General features: G+C 43.6%; 1 protein-coding gene across 6 annotated transcripts in view; it reads left to right on the top strand.

The window, feature by feature from the left end:
• Positions 1–24,494, top strand: part of LOC120310186 (zinc finger protein 420-like) — a 32,297-nt gene extending 7,803 nt beyond the window's left edge. Inside the window, exons 1-7 of one of the 6 annotated variants that reach the window (XM_039348319.1) lie at positions 8,267–8,497; positions 9,675–10,108; positions 13,435–13,844; positions 14,515–14,626; positions 15,775–15,854; positions 20,475–20,601; positions 23,067–24,493. In XM_039348319.1, coding sequence (XP_039204253.1) covers positions 13,440–13,844; positions 14,515–14,626; positions 15,775–15,854; positions 20,475–20,601; positions 23,067–24,376 — 2,034 coding nt within the window. In that variant the 5' untranslated portion in view covers positions 8,267–8,497; positions 9,675–10,108; positions 13,435–13,439 and the 3' untranslated portion in view covers positions 24,377–24,493. Of the gene's footprint in view, positions 1–427; positions 555–1,826; positions 1,926–4,803; positions 5,913–8,266; positions 8,498–9,674; positions 10,109–12,844; positions 13,845–14,514; positions 14,627–15,774; positions 15,855–20,474; positions 20,602–23,066 lie in introns of those variants that run through there. The other 5 variants (XM_039348316.1, XM_039348315.1, XM_039348318.1 and 2 more) reach the window with 5 other exon arrangements.
• Positions 24,495–27,113: the final 2,619 nt, after the last annotated feature.

Here is a 27,113-nt window from a genome sequence, read left to right as displayed (position 1 = left end):
ATCTAGAGAAGCCACCTGGAATTAAGGAGAAACTTCCTAACAGCGAGGACAAGTAACCAGTGGAACAGCGTGCCTTCAGATGTTGTGTGTTCTCCACCACTGGAGGTTTTTAAAGAACTGATTGGACAGACACCTGTCTAAAATGGTATAGGATCTCCTGTTTGAGCTTGGGGCTGGGCTAGAAGGCCTCCAAGGTCCCTTCCAGCTCTGTTCTGATTCTCAGGAACTCCCTGAGAGAGAGAATGAGGTCCAAAGTCTCTCTGGACTTTTTCCGGCTGGTCTCCCTGGTGCTAATCCTCCAGCATGATGCTTACTTCCTGCTTATTTTTGTTTCAGCACCCATGGGCTGTTGAAGGTCTTCTGGAGAACAGGCTGTGGGTCCCACCTGACTTTCCTTCCAGACTGTGACTTGGACCTTCTCTTTCAGGCGGTCGTGTCCTTCGAAGAAGTGGCTGTGTATTTCACAGAGGAGGAATGGGCCCTGCTAGATCAGGGCCAAAGGACCTTCTACAAGGAAGTCATGCTGGAGATGTACGGGATGGTGGCCTCATTCAGTGAGTCTCCTTGAATCTGCTCTTGATTCCCGTCTCTTCTCTGTGTGACCTTGGTGGATTCCAAGTGAGGTCATTTTGAAAGGTGGAAAGTCTTCTCAGAATGCTTCTGTGTGGAGAGACCTCCTTTTTTGGTCCACTTGGGGTTGAAGGATTCCATGATCTGAAGCATGGCCGCCATTTCAGCTCCTCCTTTTGTCTATGGAGATTCTTAGTCATCCAGGTCATAGTTGTCCCAAAGATGCTTTTTCATGAAGGGTGTTCATCCCAACGTGCATCGCTAAATGTGTGTGGAGATTTTCAGCCATCCAGGTCCCAAAGATGGTTTTTACGAGGCAACTGGACTTTCTTGTTTTTCTTTGAAGACGTTTCACTTCTCAGCCAAGAAGCTTCTTCAGCTCTGACTGGATGGTGAGGAATGGAAGGATTTATACTCCTTGCAGACAGCTGGTCATTTGTATTCTTTTAGAGAGTCATTGAGGCCACCTAGAGGTATATTTGTGTCTTTGGGCTCACCTGAGTAATGCAAATTGGTGTGGGGCTTTCTTGGAACCGCTGAAAGGACTGTGTTGTAGACTGGAAATAGAGGATGTCGTATCCCTCCCCCTCTGTTGAGAGAGGGCTGTTCAATTTTGGCATAGATGGCCTCTTGGACCCCTCTTTCAAACCAGCAGTCCTTCATCTGTCTCCAGTCTACAACATAGTCCTTTGAACACTTCCAAGAAGGCTCCACAGCCATTTGCACTACTTAGGTGACCTTGAGGACAGAGATAAACCCTCAAGTGGCCTCAACAACTCAATAAAAGAATGCAAATGATCAACTGACTGCAAGGAGTATAAATCCTTCCACTCCCCACCATCCAGGCAGAGCTGAAGAAGCTTCTTGGATGATCGTCCTTGATTCTCACAGTCTGCTTCCGTTATCTGTGGGCCTGCATTCCATTCGCCCATCCTCCCCCCAAGTTTGTTGGCAAGCTAAGAAGCAATAATTGTTGCACCAGCAAAGCAAGCTTCAAGCTTGACAAAATGTGCCTATGTGTGTATGTGTATGGATAGATACATACTTTCTTTTGAGAGCAGGCAACAGAATTTCATTTTGAATGTGGGCCAGGTTATCTTATCTCATCTCTTTTATCTATCTCATATCTCAAATCTTATCTTACCTTACTTACCTTATCTTAGAACTTCTCTTGCTTCTTAGGTGCAAAATGGCTGTTTGGGGAAGTCTTAATATTTTGTGTTTAGAAGTTAACAGCTTGTTTGTTTCTTCCAAAGAAGTTCCCAAACCTGAGATCAAATCCCGGATAGAAGAAGGTGAAGATCTACTTGTCCAACTGGATGAGGCAGGAGAAACAGCAGCAGGAATCTATTCAGGTGAGTGATAGGGAAACTAAATAAGGATAGATATGGGTTTAATTTTTCATCTCCTAAGAGAGATTTGTCGGAGGTGAGTTGCCAGTTCATTCTCATTTGGATGACCCATCCCTCATTCCTTCTTTTTCCATATAACGATCTGCACGGAATGTTTAGAAAAAGTGATTCTATCACTACAAGCTTGTGGAAAACTCAACAATGTCCTTTGGGAAATGTCCTACTTTGCAGAAGACCTTGAGAACTGACACCAGATGTTTGAAGCCACAACAATAATTCATAGGAAGAAAAAAATGAAATCCATAAAAGGAGGGAAGATTCATTAGGACCCAGTAAATGTCAGAAAGGCCGGGCAAGATTTTATTCTGCCTGAGCAGGGGGTTGGACTAGAAGACCTCCAAGGTCCCTTCCAACTCCTATTCTATTCTATTCTATTCTATTCTATTCTATTCTATTCTATTCTATTCTATTCTATTCTATTCTATTCTATTCTATTCTATTCTATTCCATATTCTATTCTATTCTATCCCATATTCTATTCTATTCTATCCTATCCTATCCCATCCCATATTCTATTCTATTCTATTCTATTCTATTCTATTCTATTCTATTCTATTCTATTCTATTCTATTCTATTCTATTCTATTCTATTCTATTCTATTCTATTCTATTCTAGCTTCTTCAAACATCACCACAGAAGATATTTGAAGAGGTGGGCAAGTTCCAAAATGAAACTGGGATTTTGTGACATTTTGGAAGGAGATAATCCAGCAGATTCCAGCTTAAGGGCAATTTTTGGCAGAATACTGCAAAAAATGTAAATGTAAATCTGATTGTCTCTGGAACCAATAACTCAGAGAGGTGGTTAGCTCCTTTTCATTGTCTGTGTTCAAGAAGAAACTGGAGGCCCCTCCATCAGGGATGCCTTAATTATGGATTTCTGCCTTGAAGGGGTTGGACTTCATGGTTTCATGAATCCCTTCCAACCCTAGGATTTTATAGACTCACAGAATGTCTGTCTAATAATTTTATTTCAGATAACAGAATAACTGAGTTGGAAGGGACCTTGGAAATCTTCTAGTCCAACCCTTTGCTCAGGCAGAAAACCATTTCAGACAAATGGTTGTCCAATCCGTCCTTAAAAATTTCCAGTGTTGGAGCATTCACCGCTTCTGGAGGCAGGTTGTTCCCCTGGTTAATTGTTCTAACTCTCAGGAAATTCCTACTTAGTTCTAGGTTGCTTCTCTCTTTGGTTAGTTTCCATCCGTTGCTTCTTGTCTTGCCTTCAGGTGCTTTGGAGAACAGCTTGACTCCCTCTTCTTTGGGACAACCCCTGAGATATTGGAAGACTGCTATCATGTCACCCCTCGTCCTTTTTCATTAAACTAGACATACCCAATTCCCGCAACTATTCATTGTTTCCGACAAGCAAAGTTAATGGGAAAGCCAGCAGGAAAGATCACAAGCCATGGTCAGGTGGTGTCTCACTTAATGACTGCCAGTGACTTGCTTAATGACTGGAAAAAAGGTCATTAAAATTGATGCCTCACTTAACAACCGTGACAAATTTTCCAATCCCTATTGTGGTCGTAAAGGGAGGTTTGGCTGTATGAGGAACAGGAAATAGTACAGGCAAGAGAAATAAAGATGGAGAATGTCCTACAAAGAACAGTTTAGCCTCAAGAAGAGAGAGCTAAGTAGAGACCTGATAGCAGTCTTCTAAAATTTAAGAGCTATCACAGAAAAGAGGGTATGGATTAATAGTACCTGAGGGTAAGACAAGAACCAAACAGACTGGAAATAAGGAATGTCATAATTGTGGAAAGCTATTAAACAGTGGACAACTTGCCTCTTAAAGGATCTCCATCACTAGAGGTTATCAAGAAAATATTGGACAGCTCTTTGTCTCAGATGATCTGAGAATTCCTGTCCTGGGCAAAAAGTTATACGGCAAGAATTCCAACACCCCTTCCAAAGATGTTCCATTTTTCAATGCTTAGACTGGTTTTGGCTCCAAAAAAACAAATGGAAAGAGGAACCACTGATTGTAAAAGAATAGAATATATCACAGGTGGTGCCATAGTGTTGTGGTGCATGATGTGGTGGTATCAGAGCCGTGGTGGCACAGTGGTTAGAATGCAGTATTGCAGGCTAATTCTGCCCACTTCCAGGAGTTTGATCCTGACTGGTTCAAGGTTGACTCAGCCTTCCATCCTTCTGAGGTCAGTAAAACAAGGACCCAGATGGTTGGGGGCAAGAGGCTAACTCTGTAAACCGCTAAGAGAGGGCTGTGAAACATTGTGAAGCAGTATATAAGTCTAGGTCTAAGTGCTACATTGTGGTCCACAAGGTTTCTCAAACTTTCACCGTAGCAGAAGCCAGAAAGAAATAGGGCAGAGATTCATGCTTACATTAATTTATTATATTAATGTAATAAATTAATATATTTATTTAAGTTAAATATTTACATTTAGTATTTGGCGCAGTGGGGTTGTGCAGTGAGCCAGAACACACAGTAGTGGTTCATTGGTTGGAGAGGGCTGGGTCTCTCCTGCATGAGGCAATCTGCCCTATGATTGGTTGTGTGGGTGGAGGGGGAGTTTCCCTTTTTTCCCGCCTTTTTGGTCTGTGTCCTCTGTGATTTACCTCATGATGTGGTGATGCTCCTGTTTGCCTGACTATCTAGTTTTCTGTATATATTGATGTTAAGTATATTATTTATGCAGTATAAAACTACATGTTTGTGTCAGTTTCTGACTCTGTTTGAACAGCTGCTGCACAATTCCCTGACAATTTACAAGAATGACTAATGGAGTACATTTGTTCCACTTTTCCGTTTGATTTGTAATCTAGCCTTTTCTCTGTCTTTCTGTCCGAGCAGGTTTGGTGATGGAAGATTCCACTGCTCAAGAGCTGTACTGTATCCCATCAAGAATTCCCAAAGATGAAGAGCAGGAAGAGATTGCTGGTGATCTCAAAGGATCAGTGAGACAGGAAGAGCAAAAGGCAGAGATTAGGAGGAATCTGTCTGACTTCCAGGCAGAAGATCCTTGTCAAAACCTAATCCAGAAACAGAAGAAAAAGAACAAAAATCCTTCAGGTAGAAAGACATTGATTTCTAAATTCAAACTCAACTTGCACCACAGAATTTATACAGAGGAGAAACTCTATCAATGTTCAGCATGGACCAAGAGCTCAAACTTCCTTTCATGTCAAGAAATCCATCCAAGTGAGACATCAGATAATTGCTTGGAGCATGGAAAGAACTTTCTTCAGACAGGTGATGATCTTTTGCCTTATCAAAGAATTTACGGAGAAGAGAAATTATTTAAATGTTCAGAGTGTGGAAGGCAGTTCAATCAGAGTGTCTCTCTGGCCCGACATCAGCAATTACACACGGAAGAAAGACCATACCGATGCTTGGAGTGTGGAAAGAGTTTCGGTAAGAACACGTCCCTTATTTCACATAGGAGAATTCACACTCGGGAAAAACTGTACAAATGCTCGGAGTGCGGAAAGAGCTTTAGCCACACCGCGCTCTTAAGTCGGCATAAAAAAATCCACTCGGGAGAGAAGCCATACTTGTGCTCGGAATGTCCCAAGACGTTCAACACGAGTGCCAGTCTTGTTTCTCATAAGAGAATTCACACGGGGGAAAAACCGTACGTGTGTTTTGAGTGTGGAAAATCCTTTCGGCAGAGGACGCACCTTACGACCCATCGAAGGACCCACACTGGGGAGAAGCCATACAAATGCTTTGAGTGCGGAAGGAGCTTCAGTCAGAGTTCGCACCTTACTTTGCACCAACGTACTCACACAGGAGAGAAACCGTACCGGTGCTTTATGTGCGAGAAGACTTTCAGCAATAGAACCTACCTTAATTGCCACGAAAGGACCCACACAGGGGAGAAACCCTACAAATGCCTGGAGTGTGGAAAGAGCTTCAGCCAGAGCACAAGCCTTAGCTCCCATAAAAAGATTCACCGGGGGGTGAAGCCGTACACTTGTTTTGTCTGCCGAAAGAGCTATTTGTGTAAGAAAAACCTCACTTCTCACCAGAGAATCCATAGAGAGAGAAACCCTCTCAGTCCTCGGGGTGCAAAAGAGCTTTTGAAGAAATGCACCTTTTGAATCCCATCAGTGTAAAACGATTTGGGCATTATAAACTTCGAAAGAGTTCAGAAACTGAAATGAAAAAGGGTCCTTTGAGCTGGGACATCTGGGCAGGGGGTCAGAAAAGTCAAGGTGGGGATTGCAGACATGCTCAAAGCCCTGTCGCTTGGCCTGTGCATCGAATGCACCATATAATAGAATAACAGCATGGAAAGGGAGTTTGGAGGTCTAGTCCAACCCCCTGCTCAGGCAGGAGACCCTGTACCACTTCAGATAAATCATTGTCTAATCTCTGTTTAAAAACCTCCAGAACCCAAGTTGTTCCACTGATTAATTGTTCTAACTATCAGGAAATTTCCTCTTAGTTCTAGGTTGCTTCTCTCCTTGATGAGTTTCCATCTGCTGCTTCTTGTCCTGATCTCAGATGCTTTGGAGAATGGCTTGACCCTTTCTTCTTTGGGGCAACCCCTGAGATATTGGCTCCAGAAGATGGTAGGGGACAGGAAGACCTGGAGGAACGTTGTCCATGGGGTGGCGATGGGTCGGACACGACTTCGCAATTAACAACTGAGATATTGGAAGACTGCTACCATGTCACTCGTCCTTTTCATTAAACTAGACATACCCAATTCCTGCAACCGTTCTTCATACGTTTTGGCCTCCAGTTCCCTAATCATCTTGGTTGCTCTTCTCTGCACTCTTTCTATCACAGGCACAGCTGCCATCCTGGTGTTTTTTTTTTTAAACCCTCCTGCAAACACTCCTGTTTTGAGATTCACCTTTTAGAGATCAAAGACTGTTCCACTGATCGCTTTATGTACCCTTGTAATAATTCACATATTAACAATTGAATGAAACACAACATTTTAGAGTTCCCAAGTGTGCGAAGAGCTTCTGTTGGAAGAATAAACTGAATAAAATAACTCACGTGCCTCATGAATGTTCCCAGGGCGAGGGGGGGGGAGGGAGGCTTAACGTTGTGATGTAGACTTTACAGTATTTAACAAATGCAAGAAGTATGAAAGCAATATATGATGGATGTAAAGCATGTGTGACAATAAAGGAAGCGTTTCAACACTAAACAGGAAGTGTGTTGTGTATGTGTACACTTCTGAGAGCAGGCAACAGAATTTCATTTTCAATGTGTGCCGCGGTAAAAAAAAAAATGACAATAAAGGTTTTTATCTTATCCAGGCAACGCATACAGACTCCACCAGGGGGCAGCGTGGGAAGCTTCAGCATTGCAGTACTGGCAGTTCCTTAGCTTCAGAATGGAACTGAGCATGCCCATAACGTCTTGCCAGGGCTTGCTGCATTCAGACAGACAAATTCTCCAGAAGGGGGGGTCGGAAGTGGAGTCACTACTGGGGATCTTGAGCTGTCTATAATGTGAGACCCTCCCTAAGTCCAAAGGGGCCGTAAAAGGTTTTGGGAGATCGGGTGGGGGCGTGCATTGAAGCAGCAACAGCAGCACCTGCTTTGTTGCAAGGACACAACAGCCCCAATTCTCTCCAAACTACTTTGGGAAGCTACTGTTATTTAGCAAGAAGAAGCACAATATCTATTTAGACAACCATTTGTAGAGGGTTTCCTGCGTGAGCAGGGAATTGGACTAGAAGACCTCCAAGGTCTTCCAACTCTTGTTATTTATTCTATTTTGCAGCTTAGACCTGTTATTTCTCAAACTTGGCCACTTTAAGATGTATGGACTTCAACTCCCAGCATCCCTCAACCATCAAGTTTAGCTAAGGGATGCTGGGAGTTGAAGTCCGCCCGTCTGAAAGTTGCCAAGTTCTAGAACAGTGTCTCTCAACCTTGACAATTTTAAGGCATGTGGACTTCAACTCCCAGAATTCCACAGCCAGCATTGCTGGCTGTGGAATTCTGGGAGTTGAAGTCCACATGCCTTGAAATTGTCAAGGTTGAGAAACACAGTTCTAAAAAAACCGATGGAGATGGATCTCAAGATTTTCTCCTCTTAGGAGGCTATTTTTTCTCTCTCTCCCTCCCATCATCTTTGCACCACCAACCCCGGCAAAACTCCTCCATTGCCCCTTTCTCCCGCAGGGGGCGCCCTCTGTGAAAACCCTTGCAGGACTGCGGGCTGGTAAAACACGATAGGAAGCCGCGCATGCGCCTGGTGGCTTGGCAGACCCGTGCTTCTAGCTGCAGAATGCACACTTTTTTTTTTAAAAAAAAAAAAGGGTGTGGGGGGGAGAGAGCAGAGAAAGAGAGGAAGTATTAGCGAGTGCATCAGCTAGAATCTTCCCCCCTCGGCTTCATTGCCCTCCCGTTCTTTTTTCTTTTTACCCTCAACTTCCCCAAAGGCAAAGGAGGGGGGAGACTGCGAGAAGATCTTGCAAGGAACGGAGGATCACCGAGTGGTGCCCTTTTCCTCTGCAAAGAGAAGGGAGCCGCGGAGAGAGAGAGAGAGAGAGAGAGAGAGAGAGAGAGAAAGCAAGGTAATTCCCTGTAGATTGCAAAGCTGTCTTGCTAAAGGGCGGTGGGGGGGGGGGTTGGGGAGGTGGACGGGGGTTTCTCTCCCACCCCCCTCCCCCGTGCGCGACTGCTTTCCGTGCATTTCTAGATGCGAGGACGGCTCCCTTGCAAAACGGATCGAGTCCAAGGAAAAAAGAAAGAAAGAAAGAAAGAAAGAAAGAAAGAAAGAAAGAAAGAAAGAAAGAAAGAAAGAATCCGTGGGAAGAGAGGCAAAGAAAGGGAGGACCAGATGGTGGGGAGGGAGGGAGGGAGCAGGAGCAAACAATGATGGTCCCAGTAGAGAGGCTGAATTGCAAACCTGGCCAGCATCCTCGCCTTTGCTCGCGCTTTGCAAGTAGCTCCCAGCATGGCTTTAAGCGTCTCCCTCAAAAGAGGAGTCGGGATCCCGATTCGGACGTGCAGATGCAAGGGAGGGCAGTTCCCCGAGCCGGGAAGAGAGGCAGAGGGGTCCGTTTGCAAGGCAGAAGCCAGCTGCCAGCCCGCGATGGAGACCCAGCTGGAGAAGCTGGATGGATGGCTATGGAGGTTCTCAAGTCATCCAGGTCAGGGTTGTCCCAAAGGTGCTTTTTTTTTTTCCCAAGAGGCAACTGGATTTTCTTGTTTTCCTTTGAAGACGTTTTGCTTCTCATCCAAGAAGCTTCTTCAGTTCTGACTGGATGGTGGGAAATGGAAGGAAGCTGGTCATTTGTATTCTTTTAGAGAGGGGTTGATGCCACCTGGAGGCTTACCATTGTGGGAAGTCAACCCCCCAGAGAAGGAAATATTAAAAGGGCAGAAAAACATGCCCAGTTTTCTTGATAGCCCCAAGTCTCCCTCCCCCAAGCAGAAGCCAGCTCTGCTCCTGATGTAAACCATCAGGAAAGTTGAAGCTAGAAGCTTAGGAAGACAAGGACATCTAAAATCTGCATACTCCACCAAACTTTAAGAGTCATTAGCCCCAGCACCAGGGAAGCAGGGTATGACCTTTGGACATAATAAAATTGACCCATCACCATCAGAATACTAGAAAGGCACACTCACTCAGGTTAAAGTTCACGCCACAGGAACAGGAACAACTCCACAAACAAAAGGCTCCAAAGGGTATAAAAACCCGCTCCCCACATGTGCTCAGTCCTTTTTTTCTCTCCTCTTTCCTGCCAGAACCATCTTCCTGTTTGGCTCTTCAATAAACTGCAACCTTCTTTCTAAAGCAGTAGCCATGTTGTTTATCCCCGGCTTGGACTGGACCAGGATGAAGACTTTTCTTCCAACACCTGTGTCCTCAGGGTCACCTGATCTGCACAAATGGCTGTGGATCCTTCTTGGCTTCTGCAGGATGTTTTCTGCCCTGACTGAAAACTAGTCCTTCTTTTCTCTAGACTAGCCAAACCCAAATCCTGCAACCGTTCTTCCTATGTTTTATCAGCTCCTTGCCTGTGATTTTGCGACTAGGATTAGTCTTGCCTCTGGATGGCATATCTAGATTAGGGAATAAACCGGACATCGATATGACCATGATGGTCAAAGGCTTTGCCTCGCTTTCTTTTTTCCATTAAACACCCGAGTTGGAAGATCATCGAAAAGCAACAGTACAGGTAATCTTCGACTTACAATCATTCGGTTAGTGGCTGCTCCAAGTTACAACGGCACTGAAAAAAAAAGTGACTTATGGCCGTTTCTCACACCGACAACCACGGGGATCCCACAATGGTCGTCAGCGTGAAAAACGGCCATAAGTCACTTTTTTTCAGTGCCGTTGTAAATTTGAACGGTCACTAAATGGATTGTTGTAAATTGAGGACTACATTATTGGATGAGGTGCTTCCAGTCTAGGCTAGAAGTTGTGACTTCCATTTCATAACCATGGACAGAGGTTTACTCCTCATTCTGCTCATGTGTTCCATTTCTGAGGTGATTCTCCATGACATGGATGGAAATACATCCAAGAGTTTGCTGCTTAGAGCTAGAGCAGTGGTTCTCAACCTTTTAAATGCCGCGACCCCCAACTGGTCGTAAGTCGAGGACTACTCAACTGGTGCAGCATCATTTGCAGAATGGGATTTTTGGCGGGCTCAGCAGGGCAAAGACAGCCTGGACAATTTCTATTGGCTTTTGAAAGCCAATAGAATTAGACTCTATTCAAGAGAGTCTATTCTATTGGCTTTCAAAAGCCAATAGAGTAAAAGGGAGTAGCACAGCTAAGGAAAAGGGGGGGAAAATGGCGGACTGCGTTGTTTGGCGACCCCCGTGAAATGGTTGTTTGACCCCAAATGGGGTCCCGACCCACAGGTTGAGAACCACTGAGCTAGAGTGACAAGTCCCTGGGTGAAGGAGCTACAACTGGATTAAATCCTGGACCTTCTCTCATTGAAGCCTCTCTGCATTCCTCTTCCAGCAGAGAAATAGAGATGATGATGATGATGATGATGATGATGATAAAGTTGGAAGGGACCTTGGAGGTAATCTAGTCCAACTCCCGGCTCAGGCAGGAAACCCTATACCATTTCAGACAAATGACTGTCCAGTCTCTTCTTAAAAACTTCCAGGGTTGGAGCATTCACCACTTCTGGAGGCAGGTTGTTCCACTGGTTAATTGTTCTCACTGTCAGGAAGTTTCTCCTTAGTTCTAGGTTGCTTCTCTCTTTGGTTAGTTTCCACCCGTTGCTTCTTGTTCTGCCTTCAGGTGCTTTGGAGAATAGCTTGACTCCCTCTTCTTTGTGGCAGCCCCTGAGATATTGGAATACTGCTATCATGTCCCCCCTCGTCCTTCTCTTCGTTAAACTAGACATACCCAACTCCAGCAACCATTCCTTATATGCTTTAGCCTCCAGTCCCCTAATCATCTTTGTTGCTCTTCTCTGTACTCTTTCTAGAGTCTCAACATTTTTTTTACATTGTGGTGACCAAAACTGGATGCAGTATTCCAAGTGTGGCCTTACCAAGGCATTGAAGAGTGGTATTAACACTGTACGTGATCTTGATTCTATCCCTCTGTTAATGCAGCCTAGCACTGCGTTGGCCTTTTTGGCAGCTGCAGCACACGGCTGGCTCATATTTAAGTGATGTCCACTAGGACTCCGAGGTCCCTCTCACAGTTACTACTATTGAATGATGGAGCACCCACAACTTCTGGAGGCAAGTCACTCCACTGATCAGTATCTGGAAGCATCTTATCTTGCTTCCCTGAGGTTGTATCTGCAAAAGTATCATAAAAAAGGAGGAGTGATATTTTTTTCAGAGTGTCTATGGAGATTCTCAGTCATCCTGGTCCTGGTTGTCCCAAAGGTGCTTTTTTTTTTTTCTTTGAAGACATTTTGCTTCTCATCCAAAAAGCTTCTTTGGCCCACAATGCGTGGTTGGTCTGGAGTCTATCCATTTTCTTGGACAACCAAGAAAACCTAGAACAAGCAACCTAGAACTATTAATTATTATGTATTAATACCACTTTAAAATGCCTTGGTAAGGCCACACTTGGAATACTGCATCCAGTTTTGGTCACCATGATGTAAAAATGATGTTGAGACTCTAGAAAGAGTACAGAGAAGAGCCACAAAGATGACTAGGGGACTGGAGGCTAAAACATATAAGGAAAGGCTGCTGGAATTGGGTATGTCTAATTTAATGAAGAGAAGGACGAGGGGGGACATGATAGCAGTGTTCCAATATCTCAGGGGCTGCCCCAAAGAACAGGGAGTCAAGCTATTCTCCAAAGCACCTGAAGGCAGGACAAGAAGCAACGGATGGAAACTAATCAAGGAGAGAAGCAACCTGGAACTAAGGAGAAACTTCCTGACAGTTAGAACAATTAACCAGTGGAACAACCTGCCTCCAGAAGCGGTGAATGCTCCAACACTGGAAGTTTTTAAGAAGAGACTGGACAGCCATTTGTCCGAAATGGTATAAGGTTTCCTGCCTGAGCAGGGGGTTGGACTAGATGACCTCTAAGGTCCCTTCCAACTTTATTATTATTATTATTATTATTATTAATATTATTATTAAAGGAGAAACTTCCTGACAGTTAAACAATTAACCAGTGGAACAACCTGCCTCCAGAAGCGGTGAATGCTCCAACACTGGAAGTTTTTAAGAAGAGACTGGACAGCCATTTGTCCAAAATGGTATAAGGTTTCCTGCCTGAGCAGGGGGTTGGACTAGATGACCTCCAAGGTCCCTTCCAACTTTATCATCATCATCATCATCATCATCATTATTATTATTATTATGTAAAATCCCCATCCTTTTTAAGATAAGGTGACTTAAGACAGAGAATCTGCCTGAACATTCCGGGTGTTACGTTCACCCGGAATGTTGTCTTCTTTCAGAGTCCTTCCATTCCCCCCCCCCCCATCCAGTCAGAGCTGAAGAAGCTTCTTGGATGAGAAGTGAAACGTCTCCAAAGAAAAACAATAAAGTCCAGTTGCCTGCTGAAAAAGCACCTGTCATAGTTCCGGCTGATAATCCCAACGAAGTAAGCACACCTCAGGCATCACGATCTCTAATGCAAAACTTTATTGAGCACACATACCGGCACTAATGAATGGAAAACCAGCTCTGGCAATATGGCGCCAGAAACATAGTTCAAAAGAGTTAAACCTTCCCTCCCCTTAATCTTCAGGCCGTTGTTATGAGAAAAAGATCTCTGCTCGCCATAACATCTCTTCTACAACCTTGCTTCCCAACAGAGAGAAACCGCCAGTGCATTCCATACATTCCCCTCCCCGCTCGGAACAGTTGGCAAGCTAGAAGTGGCACGGCTGTCCTAGCGCAAGCAATCTTTGTAGCTGGACAGCACCTTTTGAGATTTTTTTTCAGAGTTTATGCAGTTGTGGTCCTATCGAGGACAATAACTTTGGAGATCAGGAAAAAGTCGATCCTGTTTTGTTTCTGTTTCTTTTTTGTGTGTGTGTGTTAATAAACACAGAGAAAATGCATGAAGAATACCCAGCAGAGGAAGGACAACGAGAAGTTCCTCGTGGCGCTTGCCCTGAGACCCCCGGAGACAAAACTAGACTGAAGAGCTTAGAGGAAGAAGTGGTCACTTGGCATGGTCAGTGCCACTGTTTCAGGGACTTCCGCTATGAGGAAGCCAAGGGACCCCGAGAGCTTTGCAGCCAGCTCCACCACCTTTGTGCTCGGTGGCTGAAACCGGAAAGGATCACCAAAGCTGAGATGCTGGACCTTGTGATCCTGGAGCAGTTCCTGGCCGTCCTGCCCCTGGAGATGAAGAGCTGGGTCCAGGACTGTGAACCAGAGACCACTTCCCAAGCGGTGGCCTTGGCAGAGGGCTTCCTCCTGAACCAAGGAGAGGAAACAAAACAGGAGACATTGCAGGTGAGAAGATTCTATCCTGACAGCTCCAGATGGTAGAGTAACACTATTCTTCAACATTTAGATCAGCGGTTCTCAACCTATGGGTCGGGACCCCACTTGGGGTCGATCGACCATTTCACGGGGGTCGCCAAGCAAGGCTGTCCGCCATTTTTTCCCCTTTTCTGGTGGGTGCCTTACTTCCCTTGGGCTGGGCCAGCTGGTGGCCCAGCCGGTAGTCGGCCTGCTCTGTCTCTGCCACTTGCCAGCTACGCCTCAGCCGGCGCAGAGGGCGGCACCACACATGCGCGGTGCTCCCGGGCAGGGAAAGTCCTTGACTTATGACCAGTTGGGTAGTCCTCGACTTACGACCGGTTTAGTCCTCGACTTACGAGTGGTTTAGTCCTTCACTTACGACTGGTTGGGGGTCGCGGCATTAAAAAGGTTGAGAACCACTGATTTAGATAGTTTGCTAATTGAGCTTTCTGGAATTAGTAGCTTGATGGCAATATCTGTAAGGCAAATTAATCCATTCTCACATTCAGAGGCCATATTGGAGCAAGCTATTATGGTACCCCTTTTTTGTCTCTCCCACCGATGAAAATGTGGGCCTGTGAAGTTGGAAGCAAGGGGTTAAGAATCTGCTAATGGGAATATCCTTAACTCCTCTTCATGTATGGTATTTCTTGCCCAGGGATCCTTTGGGGGAGTGATCTCTGAAAGGCTGGAGACAAGAGGACGTCCATCTCAGGAGCTGATCTTCAATGAAATTTCCAGAGAAGATCCAAGTCAGAACCTCTTAACAGGTACGGTAAGATTCTTTCCAAAACCTGTAAATTCCTTTGAGAGATTCCGATAATAATAATAATAATAATAATAATAATAATAATAATAATAATAATAATATAATTCTCCTCCTCTTCTTCTTCTTCTCCTTCTCTTTCTCTTTCTCCTTCTCCCTCTCCTTCCTTCCTCCTCCTCCTCTTCCTCCTCCTCTTCTTCTTCTTCTTCTCCTTCTCCTCCTCCTCCTCCTCCTCCTCCTCCTCCTTCTTCTTCTTCTTCTCCTTCTCTTTCTCTTTCTCCTTCTCCCTCTCCTTCCTTCCTCCTCCTCCTCTTCCTCCTCCTCTTCTTCTTCTTCTTCTCCTTCTCCTCCTCCTCCTCCTCCTCCTTCTTCTTCTTCTTCTTCTCCTCCTCCTCCTCCTCCTCCTCCTCCTCCTCCTCCTTCTTCTTCTTCTCCTTCTTTCTCTTTCTCCTTCTCCCTCTCCTTCTTCCTCCTCTTCTTCTTCTTCTTCTTCTTCTTCTTCTTCTTCTTCTTCTTCTTCTTCTTCTTCTTCTTCTTCTTCTTCTTCTTCTTCTCCCTCTTCTCCTTCTCCCTCTCCCTCTCTTTCTTCCTTCCTCTGACTCTTCCTCCGACTCTTCCCCTTCTTCCTCTTCTCCCCCTCCTCCTCCTCTCCTTCTTCTTCTTCTTCTTCTTCTTCTTCTTCTTCTTCTTCTTCTTCTTCTTCTTCTTCTTCTTCTTCTTCTTCTTCTTCTTCTTCTTCTTCTTCTTCTTCTTCTCCCTCTTCTCCTTCTCCCTCTCCCTCTCTTTCTTCCTTCCTCTGACTCTTCCTCCGACTCTTCCCCTTCTCCCTCTTCCTCTTCTCCCCCTCCTCTTCCTCCTCCTCCTCCTCCTCCTCCTTCTTCATCTCCTCCTTCTTCCTCTCCCTCTCCTTCTTCTTCCTCCGACTCTTCCCCTTCTCCGTCTTTCTCTTCCTTTCCTTCTCCCTCTTCTCCTCCACCTCCTCCTCCTCCTCTTCTTCTTCCTTTCCTTCTCCTTCTTCTTCCTCTCCTTCTTCTTCATCTGACTCTTCCTCCTCCTCTTCCTCCTGCTCCTCCTGTTCCTCCTCCTCCTTCCTGAATGTTCTTAAGGATCCTTTCGAAAAGCCTGCTTCCACTAATTTTGCCTTTCTGACAGGGAACAAAACAACGTCACTTGTGTTTGCGGGATCATCTCCCTTTGATAAAGCAAAACCAACATCTGTGCCTGTAGCTCTGGTAAGTGCAGAACGTTAGAAAAGATGCAGAGAATATTGGACAGACCTCTCATTTTGTAACTACTGTATCCATCTATCACATTCCCTACTAACCATTTCTATTTTTATTCAGTAGATTAGGACTTGTTCTTTTTTTTTTGTTTATGCCTCTCGCATAATTTTTGAAACCCCTTCCAGAGACAGCAGTGTGATGAGAAAGCATGAGGCCATAATTGTAAATAAAAGGCCACATTTTATTTATGTATTTATTTATATATGTGGCACAGAGGGAGGCTCAGTCAATTTCACTGTATCATGTTATACTTTGATAATAAAGGGATTATAAGAGCTGAGGTGGCCCAGCAGTTAGAGTGCAGTACTGCAGGCCACTTTAGCTGACTGTGTTCAGCAGGTCAGCGGTTCAAATCTCACCGGCTCAAGGTTGACTCAGCCTTCCATCCTTCCGAGGGAGGTAAAATGAGGACCCAGATTGTTGGGGGCAATGTAAATATATATATACATTGCTTACTGGTGTACACCGCTTAGAGCAGTGGTTCTCAACCTTTCTAATGCTGCGACCCTATAATACAGTTCCCCATGTTGTGGTGACCCCCCAACCACTTACACATCACCGGGTGCCAGGGGCGTGGCCAAAGAAAAGGGGGAAAAATGGCAGACAGCCTTGTTTGGCGACCCCCGTGAAATGGTCGTTCGACCCCAAATGGGGTCCCGACCCACAGGTTGAGAACCACTGGCTTAGAGAGTGCTTGCACTTAAAGTGGTATATAAGTCTCATAAATAAATAAATTATTATTATTATTATATATTGTCTTTATTATTCTTACAAATAACTCAAGGGTGCGAGCATATTGTAAGCCACCCAGAGTTACCATGTGGAAGATGGGCAGCTAATAAATTAAGAAGGAAGGAAGGAAGGAAGGAAGGAAGGAAGGAAGGAAGGAAGGAAGGAAGGAAAAGAAAGAAAGAAAGAAAGAAAGAAAGAAAGAAAGAAAGAAAGAAAGAAAGAAAGAAAGAAAGAAAAGCAATATCCAACACACCTTCCTCCTCCTATTTCCCCCCCCCAACAACCCTGTGAGGTGTTTTGGGCTAAGAGAAAATGACTGGTTCAAGGCCACCCAGCTGGCTTTCAGGCCTAAGGAGGGACTGGAACTCACAGTCCCCCAGTTCCTAGCCTGGTGTCTTCACCACTAGACCCAACAGTATCATTCGTTTTCCAAACTTCTGGTATTTTTCACAGTGAGGAAAATGATCAAGCTGCTTAGGAATTCCAAGATCACTTCAAAACAGTCTGGTATCTGCTTGGTATTGTCAACCAATCCATCTATTTTACAATGGGGTAATTTGCTCCCAAGTCTTCTCTTTCTTCATTGCCATCCAGTCAGTGCCTCAAAGCAGAAGAAGCTTTCCTAAAAGATTGTTGAAGCCATTTTTATTTATTTTATTATTTTATTTTATTTTATTTTACTTTACTTTACTTTACTTTATTTTACTTTACTTTATTTTACTTTATTTTATTTTTATTTTATTTATTTTATTTTACTTTATTTTTTTATTTTACTTTATTTTATTTTATTATTTTGTTTTATTTATTTTATTATTTTATTTTACTTTACTTTATTTTATTTTTATTTATTTTTATTTTATTTTATTTTACTTTATTTTATTTTTTTATTTTATTTTATTTTATTTATTATACTTTATTTTTTTATTTTACTTTATTTTACTTTATTTTATTTTTATTTTATTTATTTTACTTTACTTTATTTTTTATTTTACTTTATTTTATTATTTTGTTTTATTTATTTTATTATTTTATTTTACTTTATTTTATTTTTATTTATTTTTATTTTATTTTATTTTACTTTATTTTATTTTTTTATTTTATTTATTCAATTTCTATAGACACCCATCTCAGTCAAGGGCTCTGAGCTGCTTCCAATTAAAAATATACATACTGCAATTAAAAAATACTAAAAAAATATTTTAAAATTAAAAATGCTAAAAACATCCAGATTGTACCATTTCCCCCAGTGAGATCTTTACTTTATTTTACTTTACTTTATTTTACTTTACTTTACTTCATTTTACTTTATTTTATTTTTATTTTATTTATTTTATTTTACTTTATTTTTTTATTTTACTTTATTTTATTTTATTATTTTGTTTTATTTATTTTATTATTTTATTTTACTTTACTTTATTTTATTTTTATTTATTTTTATTTTATTTTATTTTACTTTATTTTTTTTATTTTTATTTTATTTATTCAATTTCTATAGACGCCCATCTCAGTCAAGGGCTCTGAGCTGCTTCCAATTAAAAATATACATACTGCAATTAAAAAATACTAAAAAATATATTTTAAAATTAAAAATGCTAAAAACGTCCAGATTGTACCATTTCCCCCAGTGAGATCTGCCAGCTGCTAGCATCTCCTTCGGTGTATAGAACATCATAAGGGCAGCATTATCCTTGAGTGACACCAGTGGTCTCGGGCCCAGAGGAAAACAGGACTGTTTTAAAAGCACTCAGTGGGGAAGGATCAAGTCATCCCGCCAATAGACATCTGGTCGACCATCTCCCCGATTGCCAGGGGGGCCTGAGACAATATCATCCTCAGCCCCTGGCTTCTCCAAACATGCCAAGGGAGATGTGCCATCCCTGTCAGACGGTCCCAGTTCCTCCTCCTCTGAACTGGGTTCCAATGCGATTGTGACGTGAGCCAGGAGTCTTAGTTTTCTAGCTAACTTAAGTGAGAGGGATGACCGATGTTCTCATTGAATCATTCACATTCTAAACCATACATGTCAAACACAAGGCCCGGGGGCCGGATGCGGCCCGCGAAGCCGTCCTGGAAACAGTAAGGGAACGGCCCCCGCTGCCTTGGCCCTGGCCCAGGCCAGCCAGGAACCAATGTACAATTTTGTGGTGGCCATCTTGGCACTTGCCCTGGTGGACCATGCCTTGTCACTTGCCCCAGTCCCACCCCCTTCTGCCAGAGACCCTCAGATCTGTCCCACTCCTGCCCGGCCCGCACAGGCACTCTTGACGTGAATGATGTAGAACTGGCCACGCCTACCCGGTAGGCCACACCCACTCCATCCAGGCCCACCCAGTAGGCTGCACCCACTCTGGCCACACCCACCCGGCCCCCAAGGGCAACCGCAATGCTGATGCGGCCCTCAGTGAAATTGAGTTTGACACCCCTGTTCTAAACCTTTGGCCCACAATACATGATCGGTCTGTGGTCTATCCATTTTCTTGGATATAGTTTGAAGGGTCAAGTAAAATGCCCATTTTTTTAAATGACTTAAGAGATAGAGAACCCAAAGAGGCTTTTTCACGAGGCAAGTGGACTTTTTTGTTCTTCTTTCAAGACCTTTCGCTTCTCCCCCAAGAAGCTTCTTCAGCTCTGACTGGATGGTGGGGAATGGAAGGATTTATACTCCTTGCAGACAGCTGGTCATTTGCATCACTTTAGAAAGGCAATGAGGCCAACTAGAGTTTTATCTGTGTCCTCAGGGTCACCTGAGTAGTGCAAATGGATGCGGAGCCTTCTTGGAACTGCTGAAAGGACTGTGTTGTAGACTGGAGATAGATGATGTGGTATCCCTTCCCCTCTGTTGAGAGAGGGCTGTTCAATTTTGACACAGATAGCCTCTTTGACCCCTCTTTCAAACCAGAGGTCCTCTCTATCCAAAATGTGGACTTTGCTGTCTTCGAAAGGGTGGCCTTTGTCTTTCAAATGCAAATGGACTGCCGAATCTTGTCCTGATGGATTTGTTCTCCTATGTTGTGCCATGTGTTTATGAAGCAGTTGTTTTGTTTTCCCAAGGTACAGATCTGCACATAGCTCACGGCATTGTACTGCATATACCACATTGCTCAGTTTGTGTCTGGGTGTTTTATCCTTAGGGTGGACAAGCTTCTGCCTTAGTGTATTTGTGGATTTGAAGTGTGCACCTATGTTGTGTTAGATCAGGGGTAGGCAACCTTGGCTCTTTTGTGACTCATGGACTTCAACTCCCAGAATTCCTGAACCAGCTATGAAGTCTACAAGTCACAAAAGAGCCAAGGTTGCCTACCTGTCAGAATCCAATTATACTTCATCCCCAGTTATCAATTATAGAAGACCCCAGTTCTGCCCTCTCTGGATTCTGTCATAAAGAAAGAGAAGGGGGTGAACAAAGGGGATTTATGGCCCTCACTTCCTTCGGTACAACTTCAAAGGGTTTGAATGTAGATAGCACCAAAAGGCCTTATCATAACAAAGGAGGCTATTTACCTTTCATGTAGTTTTCTCTGAAGTCTCCATCCAGCCGGCAGAAAGGAAAAAAGGGGTGGGATTGTGATGCCTGAAACTGTCACTGGAAGAGGGGGGTGATTGGGTGGGACTACTGGGGAACCCCTTAAAACCTCGAATGGGAGAGCTTGGACCCAAGTCCTGTCTAGAACGCCTGCAACCATTTTCTCTTAATAAAGGATTCCTGTTGGAAGAATTATTCCAAGAGTTCTGTCTTCTTAAGATGCAAAGTGGGATGAAGATCCTCTGAGCTTAAGACAGAGAACTTGTCAGAACATTCCGGATGTTACATTAACTGGGAATGTTCTCTTCTTTCAGAGTCCTGTGTCCTTCCAGGAGGTGGCTGTTTTTTTCACTGAAGAAGAGTGGGCCTTACTGGAACCCCATCAAAAAGCTTTGCATGATGAGGTCATGCTGGAGAATTCAAGGAATGTGGCTTCTCTAGGTAAGGGCCTTGATTTGTCCAGATTTGTACATAACGTTTTCTATCTCTTCCTTTTCTCTTTGAGATGCAGGAATGTCCTCAACTTACAACAGTTCATTTAGCGACCGTACCAAAGTTACAATTGTACTGGAAAAAAAAATGACTTACCACCGTTTTTTTTTAACAGCTACAACTGTTGCAGCATCCCTGTGGTCACATGCTCAGAATTTGGATGCTTGTTAATTGGTTCATATTTGTGAGGGTTGCAGTGTCCTGGGATCACGTGATCAGGTTTTGCAGTCTTCTGACAAGCAAAGTCACTGGGGAAGCCAGTTTCACGTAACAACCATGTTACTAGCACCAGCAATAGCACTTAGACTTTTTTTTTTTAAAAAAAAAATATTTTTAACCAGCAAAACAAAACAAAACAAAGGAAAACATAACACACATACACACACAATATATACTCCTCCCCTTTATTTTAATAGTGATTACGTAACGGTAATCTTCTATTATTTACATTTCCCCCCTTATTCTTCTTTAGAATATTTGTCCTCGTTGCCCCGTTGTTTCTTATTTACATTTTTCTTCCTTCCTATTCTACTTCTTACTAAGAATAATTCATATGATTATTATTATACATTATTATACACATATTTTCACTTTTGACCTTTCCATATTTATTCTTCTCTATTATTTCTAGTCTCCAACCAGTTATACCACTTGTTTCATGTTATATAGTACTCTGTGTCTTCCTTTTCTTTTATCTCTTTTGTTAATTTGTCCATCTCAGCACAGTCCAGGATTTTTCTTATCACTTCTTCCTCTGATGGTATATTCTCATTTTTCCAGCACTGAATAGCACTTAGACTTATATACCACTTTGCGGTGCTTTACAGCCCTCTCTAAGCGGTTTACAGAGTCAGCCTGTTGCCCCCAACAATCTGGGTCTTCATTTTACCTCAGAAGGATGGAAGGCTGAGTCAATCTTGAGCCGGTGAGGATCGAACTCCTGGAGTGAGCAGTGAGTTAGCCTGCAGTACTGCATTCTGACCACTGTGCCACCACGGCTAACTTAACAGCTACAATGATTCACTTAACAACTGTGGTAAGAAAGGTGATAAAATGGGGCAAAACTCACTTGTCAAATGTCTCAGTTACCAACATAAATTTTGGGCTCAGTTAAGTCGAGGACTACCTGAACTAAAAAGCAAACCTTGTGTTTTAGTTTTAAAGCCGAGAAGATCTATGTCAGTGATGGCGAACCTTTTAGAGACCGAGTGCCTAAAAACTGCCCCCCCAACCCCCGTCCCCGCTCCGCCCTGCCCACTGGGCCACCCACCGCCGCCACAGATCACCCAGGCAGCCCAGCAACGTCATGGCGGCCATGCCCTCCGCTCGTGCCCCGCAGCATCATCTGCGTGCAACGGGGCGCAAGGGCGGAGTCTTGTCCCCGCTGCCCAGCTACCATGTCCTTGGCTCCGCTGCTTCGTGTGGGCCGCACCCAGGGGCAACTCTCCTCCGGGAGGGCTGCTGGTGAAGAGGGGGCCGTGGGAAGAGGCGGGGCTGGGGAGACAGTGCCTGTGCCCACAGAGAGAGCTCCGAGTGCCACCTCTGGCACCCGTGCCATAGGTTCGCCACCATTGATCTATGTCTCCGGGGACCTTGAGGTTACGGAGAGATTTGATAAGGGCATCTTTAAAAAGTTTTGGCCAAGTCTTGTTTAAAGTTTCGAGGCAGCATTTTTGTGGATTTTTCTGCTTTTGTTAAATCTTACCAGTAACAATATATGGATGATGTTTGTGATGTTGGTCTCCATGCCATGTCAGCTCCTTATGTCTTCCTTTCTCCGTGGCCATGTTAATTTATGCTTTTGGTCTTCATAATTTGGCAAGCTTCTTTGTATGAACGTAATAAGACAGTTGGGTGGGGACATTTGTAAGAATGGGGAAGGTAGAGTTGCTAGTTCCAGTGAAGAAATTATAAAACTGTGCACTTGCTACAACTCTTCAAAAATCTTCAAAAAATCCCAAAGGCCATCTTCTGTAATAGATTGATTTTCTTACCTTTCTATAGCCTCATGTTAAATTTGTTCATACATTCTAATGGAAATTAATCCAACATTGGGTTTCAGAGGTAGGAAGGGATGCATTTGTGTATAATGAAACATGAAAATTAGCAGAACAAAGAAATCATATTATTTTCCGGGACCGAATAATAATTAATGCATCATCTTGGTTTCCAAGTTTAGAAAGAGGAAAGGACATTTTTAAATGCTGTTTTTAATGAATTGTGTGCATTAATGCTGTATTCTGTTATGCCATATGAACAGAATGAATGAATGAAACAAACAAACAAATAGGAGGGAAAGATTTGAAATGCTGGAGAATAATTGCAACTCGTGGAGTTTAAGTTTTCATGGGAGTTAATGTTTCTTCATTATCCTAATGGTTATTACTCATTTTTTTCTCCCCCCCCCCATACAGGTGATGGAAAAGAAAATAAGAATAATGAGAAGACAAGGATATTTGCATTGCAAACAATTAAGTATGAAGGACAAGAAGAGATGTTTCAAAACATGTGGAGACCACAACAAGGGGAGGACAATCAGCGAAGCAAACAGGGTGAGACGTTCTCAGTTACTCAAAGTGTGGAAATACAGGACTTCCAGACCCAAGAAAATCACAAGGGAAAGACAAAAGGAGAGAATTCAAGGTATGGGAAATTGTTCAAAGATAAACCTGATAGAACCAAAGATTGCAGAATCCACACAAAAGCGAAAGCTTGCGAACGCAGAGACCGCGTGAAGACTTACTATGAGAACTTCCCTCTGACTTTGCATCAGAGCGTCTCCCCAGAAAACAAACCATATAAATGCACGGAGTGTGGAAAAACCTTTAGCCACTCCAGTTCCCTCACTTCCCACAAGAGGATCCACACGGGGGAGAAGCCCTACAAATGCACGGAATGCGGAAAAAGCTTTCGACGCAATACCGACCTTACCTCTCACAAAAGGGTTCACACCGGCGAGAAACCCTTCAAATGTACGGAGTGCGGGAAGGGTTTCACCATGAGCAGCAACCTGACGTTGCACAAACGGATCCATACCGGGGAGAAACCCTTTCAATGCGCGGAGTGTGGAAAGAGCTTCATTCAGAGGGGTCACCTCACTTGCCACATGCGGATCCACACTGGGGAGAAGCCATATATGTGCGTGGAGTGTGGAAAAACTTTCAGGTGGAGCAGCCACCTGCCTAACCACATGAGGATCCACACGGGGGAGAAACCGTATAAGTGCGCGGACTGCGGAAGGTGCTTCAGAGACCGTAGTGCCTTTCAGGCCCACCGGAGGATCCACACAGGGGAGAGATCGTTAAAGTGCACGGAATGCGGGAAGACTTTCCGGGGCAGCACGGATCTCACGATCCATAAAAGGATTCACACCGGGGAGAAACCCTACAAATGCCTGGAGTGTGGGAAGAGCTTCATTCGAAGCAGTCACCTGTCTTCCCATAAAAACATCCACCCGGGAGAGAAGCCGTTTAAATGTCTGGAGTGCGGAAAGAGCTTCACTCAAAGCTGTTACCTCATCTACCATCAAAGGATCCACATGGGAGAAAAACCCTACAAATGTCTGGAGTGCGGGAAGAGCTTCAGCAGGAGCAGTCACCTTTCTTACCATAGGAACATCCACCATGGAGAGAAAGGCTATAAATGTCTGGAGTGCGGGAAAAGCTTTACTCAGAGCTGTTACCTTCTGTCCCATAAAAGTATCCACATCAGGGAAAGCCCATAAAAATACTAGGAGTGTTCTGCATCTTCTTGTCCTTACATTTTTTTGTAAGCTGACTTGAGTGTTTATAGAAATAGAAAGGCATGGTATAAATGTAATAATACAAATAATTACTACTACAGTCTTTATTTCTTCGGTGATCTATTATTGAATCTTATACTGCAGTATATACTATTATATAATAATAATAATAATAATAATAATAATAATAATAATAATAATAATAATAATAATAATAATAAAGTTGGAAGGGACCTTGGAGGTCATCTAGTCCAACCCCCTGCTCAGGCAGGAAACCCTATACCATTTCGGACAAATGGCTGTCCAGTCTCTTCTTAAAAACTTCCAGTGTTGGAGCATTCACCGCTTCTGGAGGCAGGTTGTTCCACTGGTTAATTGTTCTAACTGTCAGGAAGTTTCTCCTTAGTTCTAGGTTGCTTCTCTCCTTGGTTAGTTTCCACCCGTTGCTTCTTGTCCTGCCTTCAGGCGCCTTGGAAAATAGCTTGACTCCCTCTTCTTTGGGGCAGCCCCTGAGATATTGGAACATTGCTATCCTGTCCCCCCTTGTCCTTCTCTTCATTAAACTAGACACACCCAATTCCAGCAACCATTTCTTATATGCTTTAGCCTCCAGTCCCCTAATCATCTTTGTTGCTCTTCTCTGTACTCTAGGTATTCTTTCTAGAGTCTACTATACTAGAGTCTACTATACTATTTGGATCACTTCCAAATTCATAATCTTCTATTGGTTTCTTATGATTTCTCAATTGTTCTTTATTGTGATCTATGACCTATTACTTGCTGTTTATATGTACACTTGAGAGCTTCTGCACCAGAGGCAAATTCCTTGTGGGTCCAATCACACTTGGTCACTAAAGAATTCTATTCTATTCTATTCTATTCTATTCTATTCTATTCTATTCTATTCTATTCTATTCTAGTCTAGTCTAGTCTAGTCTAGTCTAGTCTAGTCTAGTCTAGTCTAGTCCAGTCCATTCCATTCCATTCTATTCTATTCTTCTTTTTTCTATTCTATTTTATTCTTTTTTCTATTCTATTCTATTCTTTTTCTATTCTATTCCATTCCATTCCATTAATTTCTCTATTTCTTTTTCTCTTTTTCTATTCTATTCCATTCCATTACATTACATTACATTACATTAATTTCTCTATTTCTTTTTCTCTTTTTCTATTCTCTCATTCAGTGTCCAGCTTTCATAGCCATATTTTAGAACAGGAATCTATTCCCAAACCTATTAACAAAATAAAAATAGATAAGCCGTATTATGGAATTTAATTTCCGAATCGATAAAGGCAGAATAATTGTTAAAAAAAATTGGAAAAGAGGCGTTATATAGAAAAAAAATCAAAAAGTTTGACCTCACTGCTCAGTGAGGCTAAGCTGACCGAGAGCAACCTGATTATTCTATTTCCCCATACCTGTTGCCCAGGAATATGAAAATATCTGAGCCAAAACAAAATTATAGAATCATAGAATATCAGAGATGGAAGGGACCTTAGAGGTCATCTAGACCAAGCCCTCTTTGAGCAGGAGACTCAGACACCATTCTGAATAAATGGTTGTCTAATCTTTTTAATTAATTTTTCAATTAATCAGTGGAACGACTTGCCTCCAGAAGTTGTGAGTGCTCCAACACTAGAGGCTTTTTTAACTTCAAACCCCAGAATTTCCCAGCCAGCATGATGAAGTCCAGGCAATCACATGATCCCAGTACACTGCGACCGTCATAAATATGAACCAGTTGCCCAGTATTTGAACTTTGATCACATGACCACGGGGATGCTGCGACGGCTGTTAGCATGAACATCGGCTATGACTCCCTTTTTTCAGTGCCATTGCTACCAGCCCTGGACAACATCTTCGAATCTCGCTGTTTGAGGAAGTTGCATAACATTCTCAGAGACTCTTCCCATCCTGCTTACAATCTCTTTGGACTGTTGCCTTCTGGCAAAAGATATAGAACAGGGGTTCTCAATGTTTGTGTGACGGCGACCCCCGTCACACAAACATTATGCGCATGCGCGGTGCAGCGCGCATGGCGCCCCACCGCGCGCGGCGCGCAGGCGCGGTGGTGCCCCCCCACGCGCGGCGGCACGCCGCTGCCCCCACGTGCGGCGCGCATGCGCGGCGGCGCCCCCCGGAGGCACGCCGCCGCCCCCATGTACGGGGCGCATGCGCAGCGCCGCCCCCAGAGGCGCGCCGCCGCCCCCATGCGCACCGTGCATGTGTGGCACCGCCCCCCCCGGAGGGGACAAAATGGCGGATCGCCGCCTTTGGCGACCCCCGAAAAGAGGTCGATCGACCCAACCGCTGATATAGAACATTTAAAATTCGGACCACACGTTTTCTGAATAGTCTTTATCCCAGAGCTATAATTGCACTTAATAATGAACTAAAAGGCCACCATCAGTGAACTGTTGGACAGTATTCCTTGATCTGTTGGGTGGATGTTTGGGCGGTTTTAGGGGTGGGGAATTGTGGTGGGTGGGAGTGTGTTTGGGGATTATGTGTGTGGGACCTGGTCTTTGGGTGTCACGTAAAGTTCGTTGTATGTGTATACTGTGTATACGCATACAATGACTTTAAAGTTTATTATTATGAACGGTCACTAAACAAACAGTTATAACCCAAGAACCGCCTGTACAGAGCAAAAAAAAAAAACAGCCATCCCAGCAATCTAGTATTAAGGTAACTTCTGGGGCTCTCTTGATTCGTTTC

Source organism: Crotalus tigris, unplaced genomic scaffold, assembly GCF_016545835.1.
Source record: "Crotalus tigris isolate CLP2741 ecotype Arizona unplaced genomic scaffold, ASM1654583v1 scf7180000018127.1262416, whole genome shotgun sequence".
NCBI classification, from domain to species: Eukaryota; Metazoa; Chordata; class Lepidosauria; order Squamata; family Viperidae; genus Crotalus; species Crotalus tigris.
The sequence above is the reverse complement of the archived record's forward strand: the minus strand, read 5'-3'. Positions and strand labels throughout refer to the sequence as shown.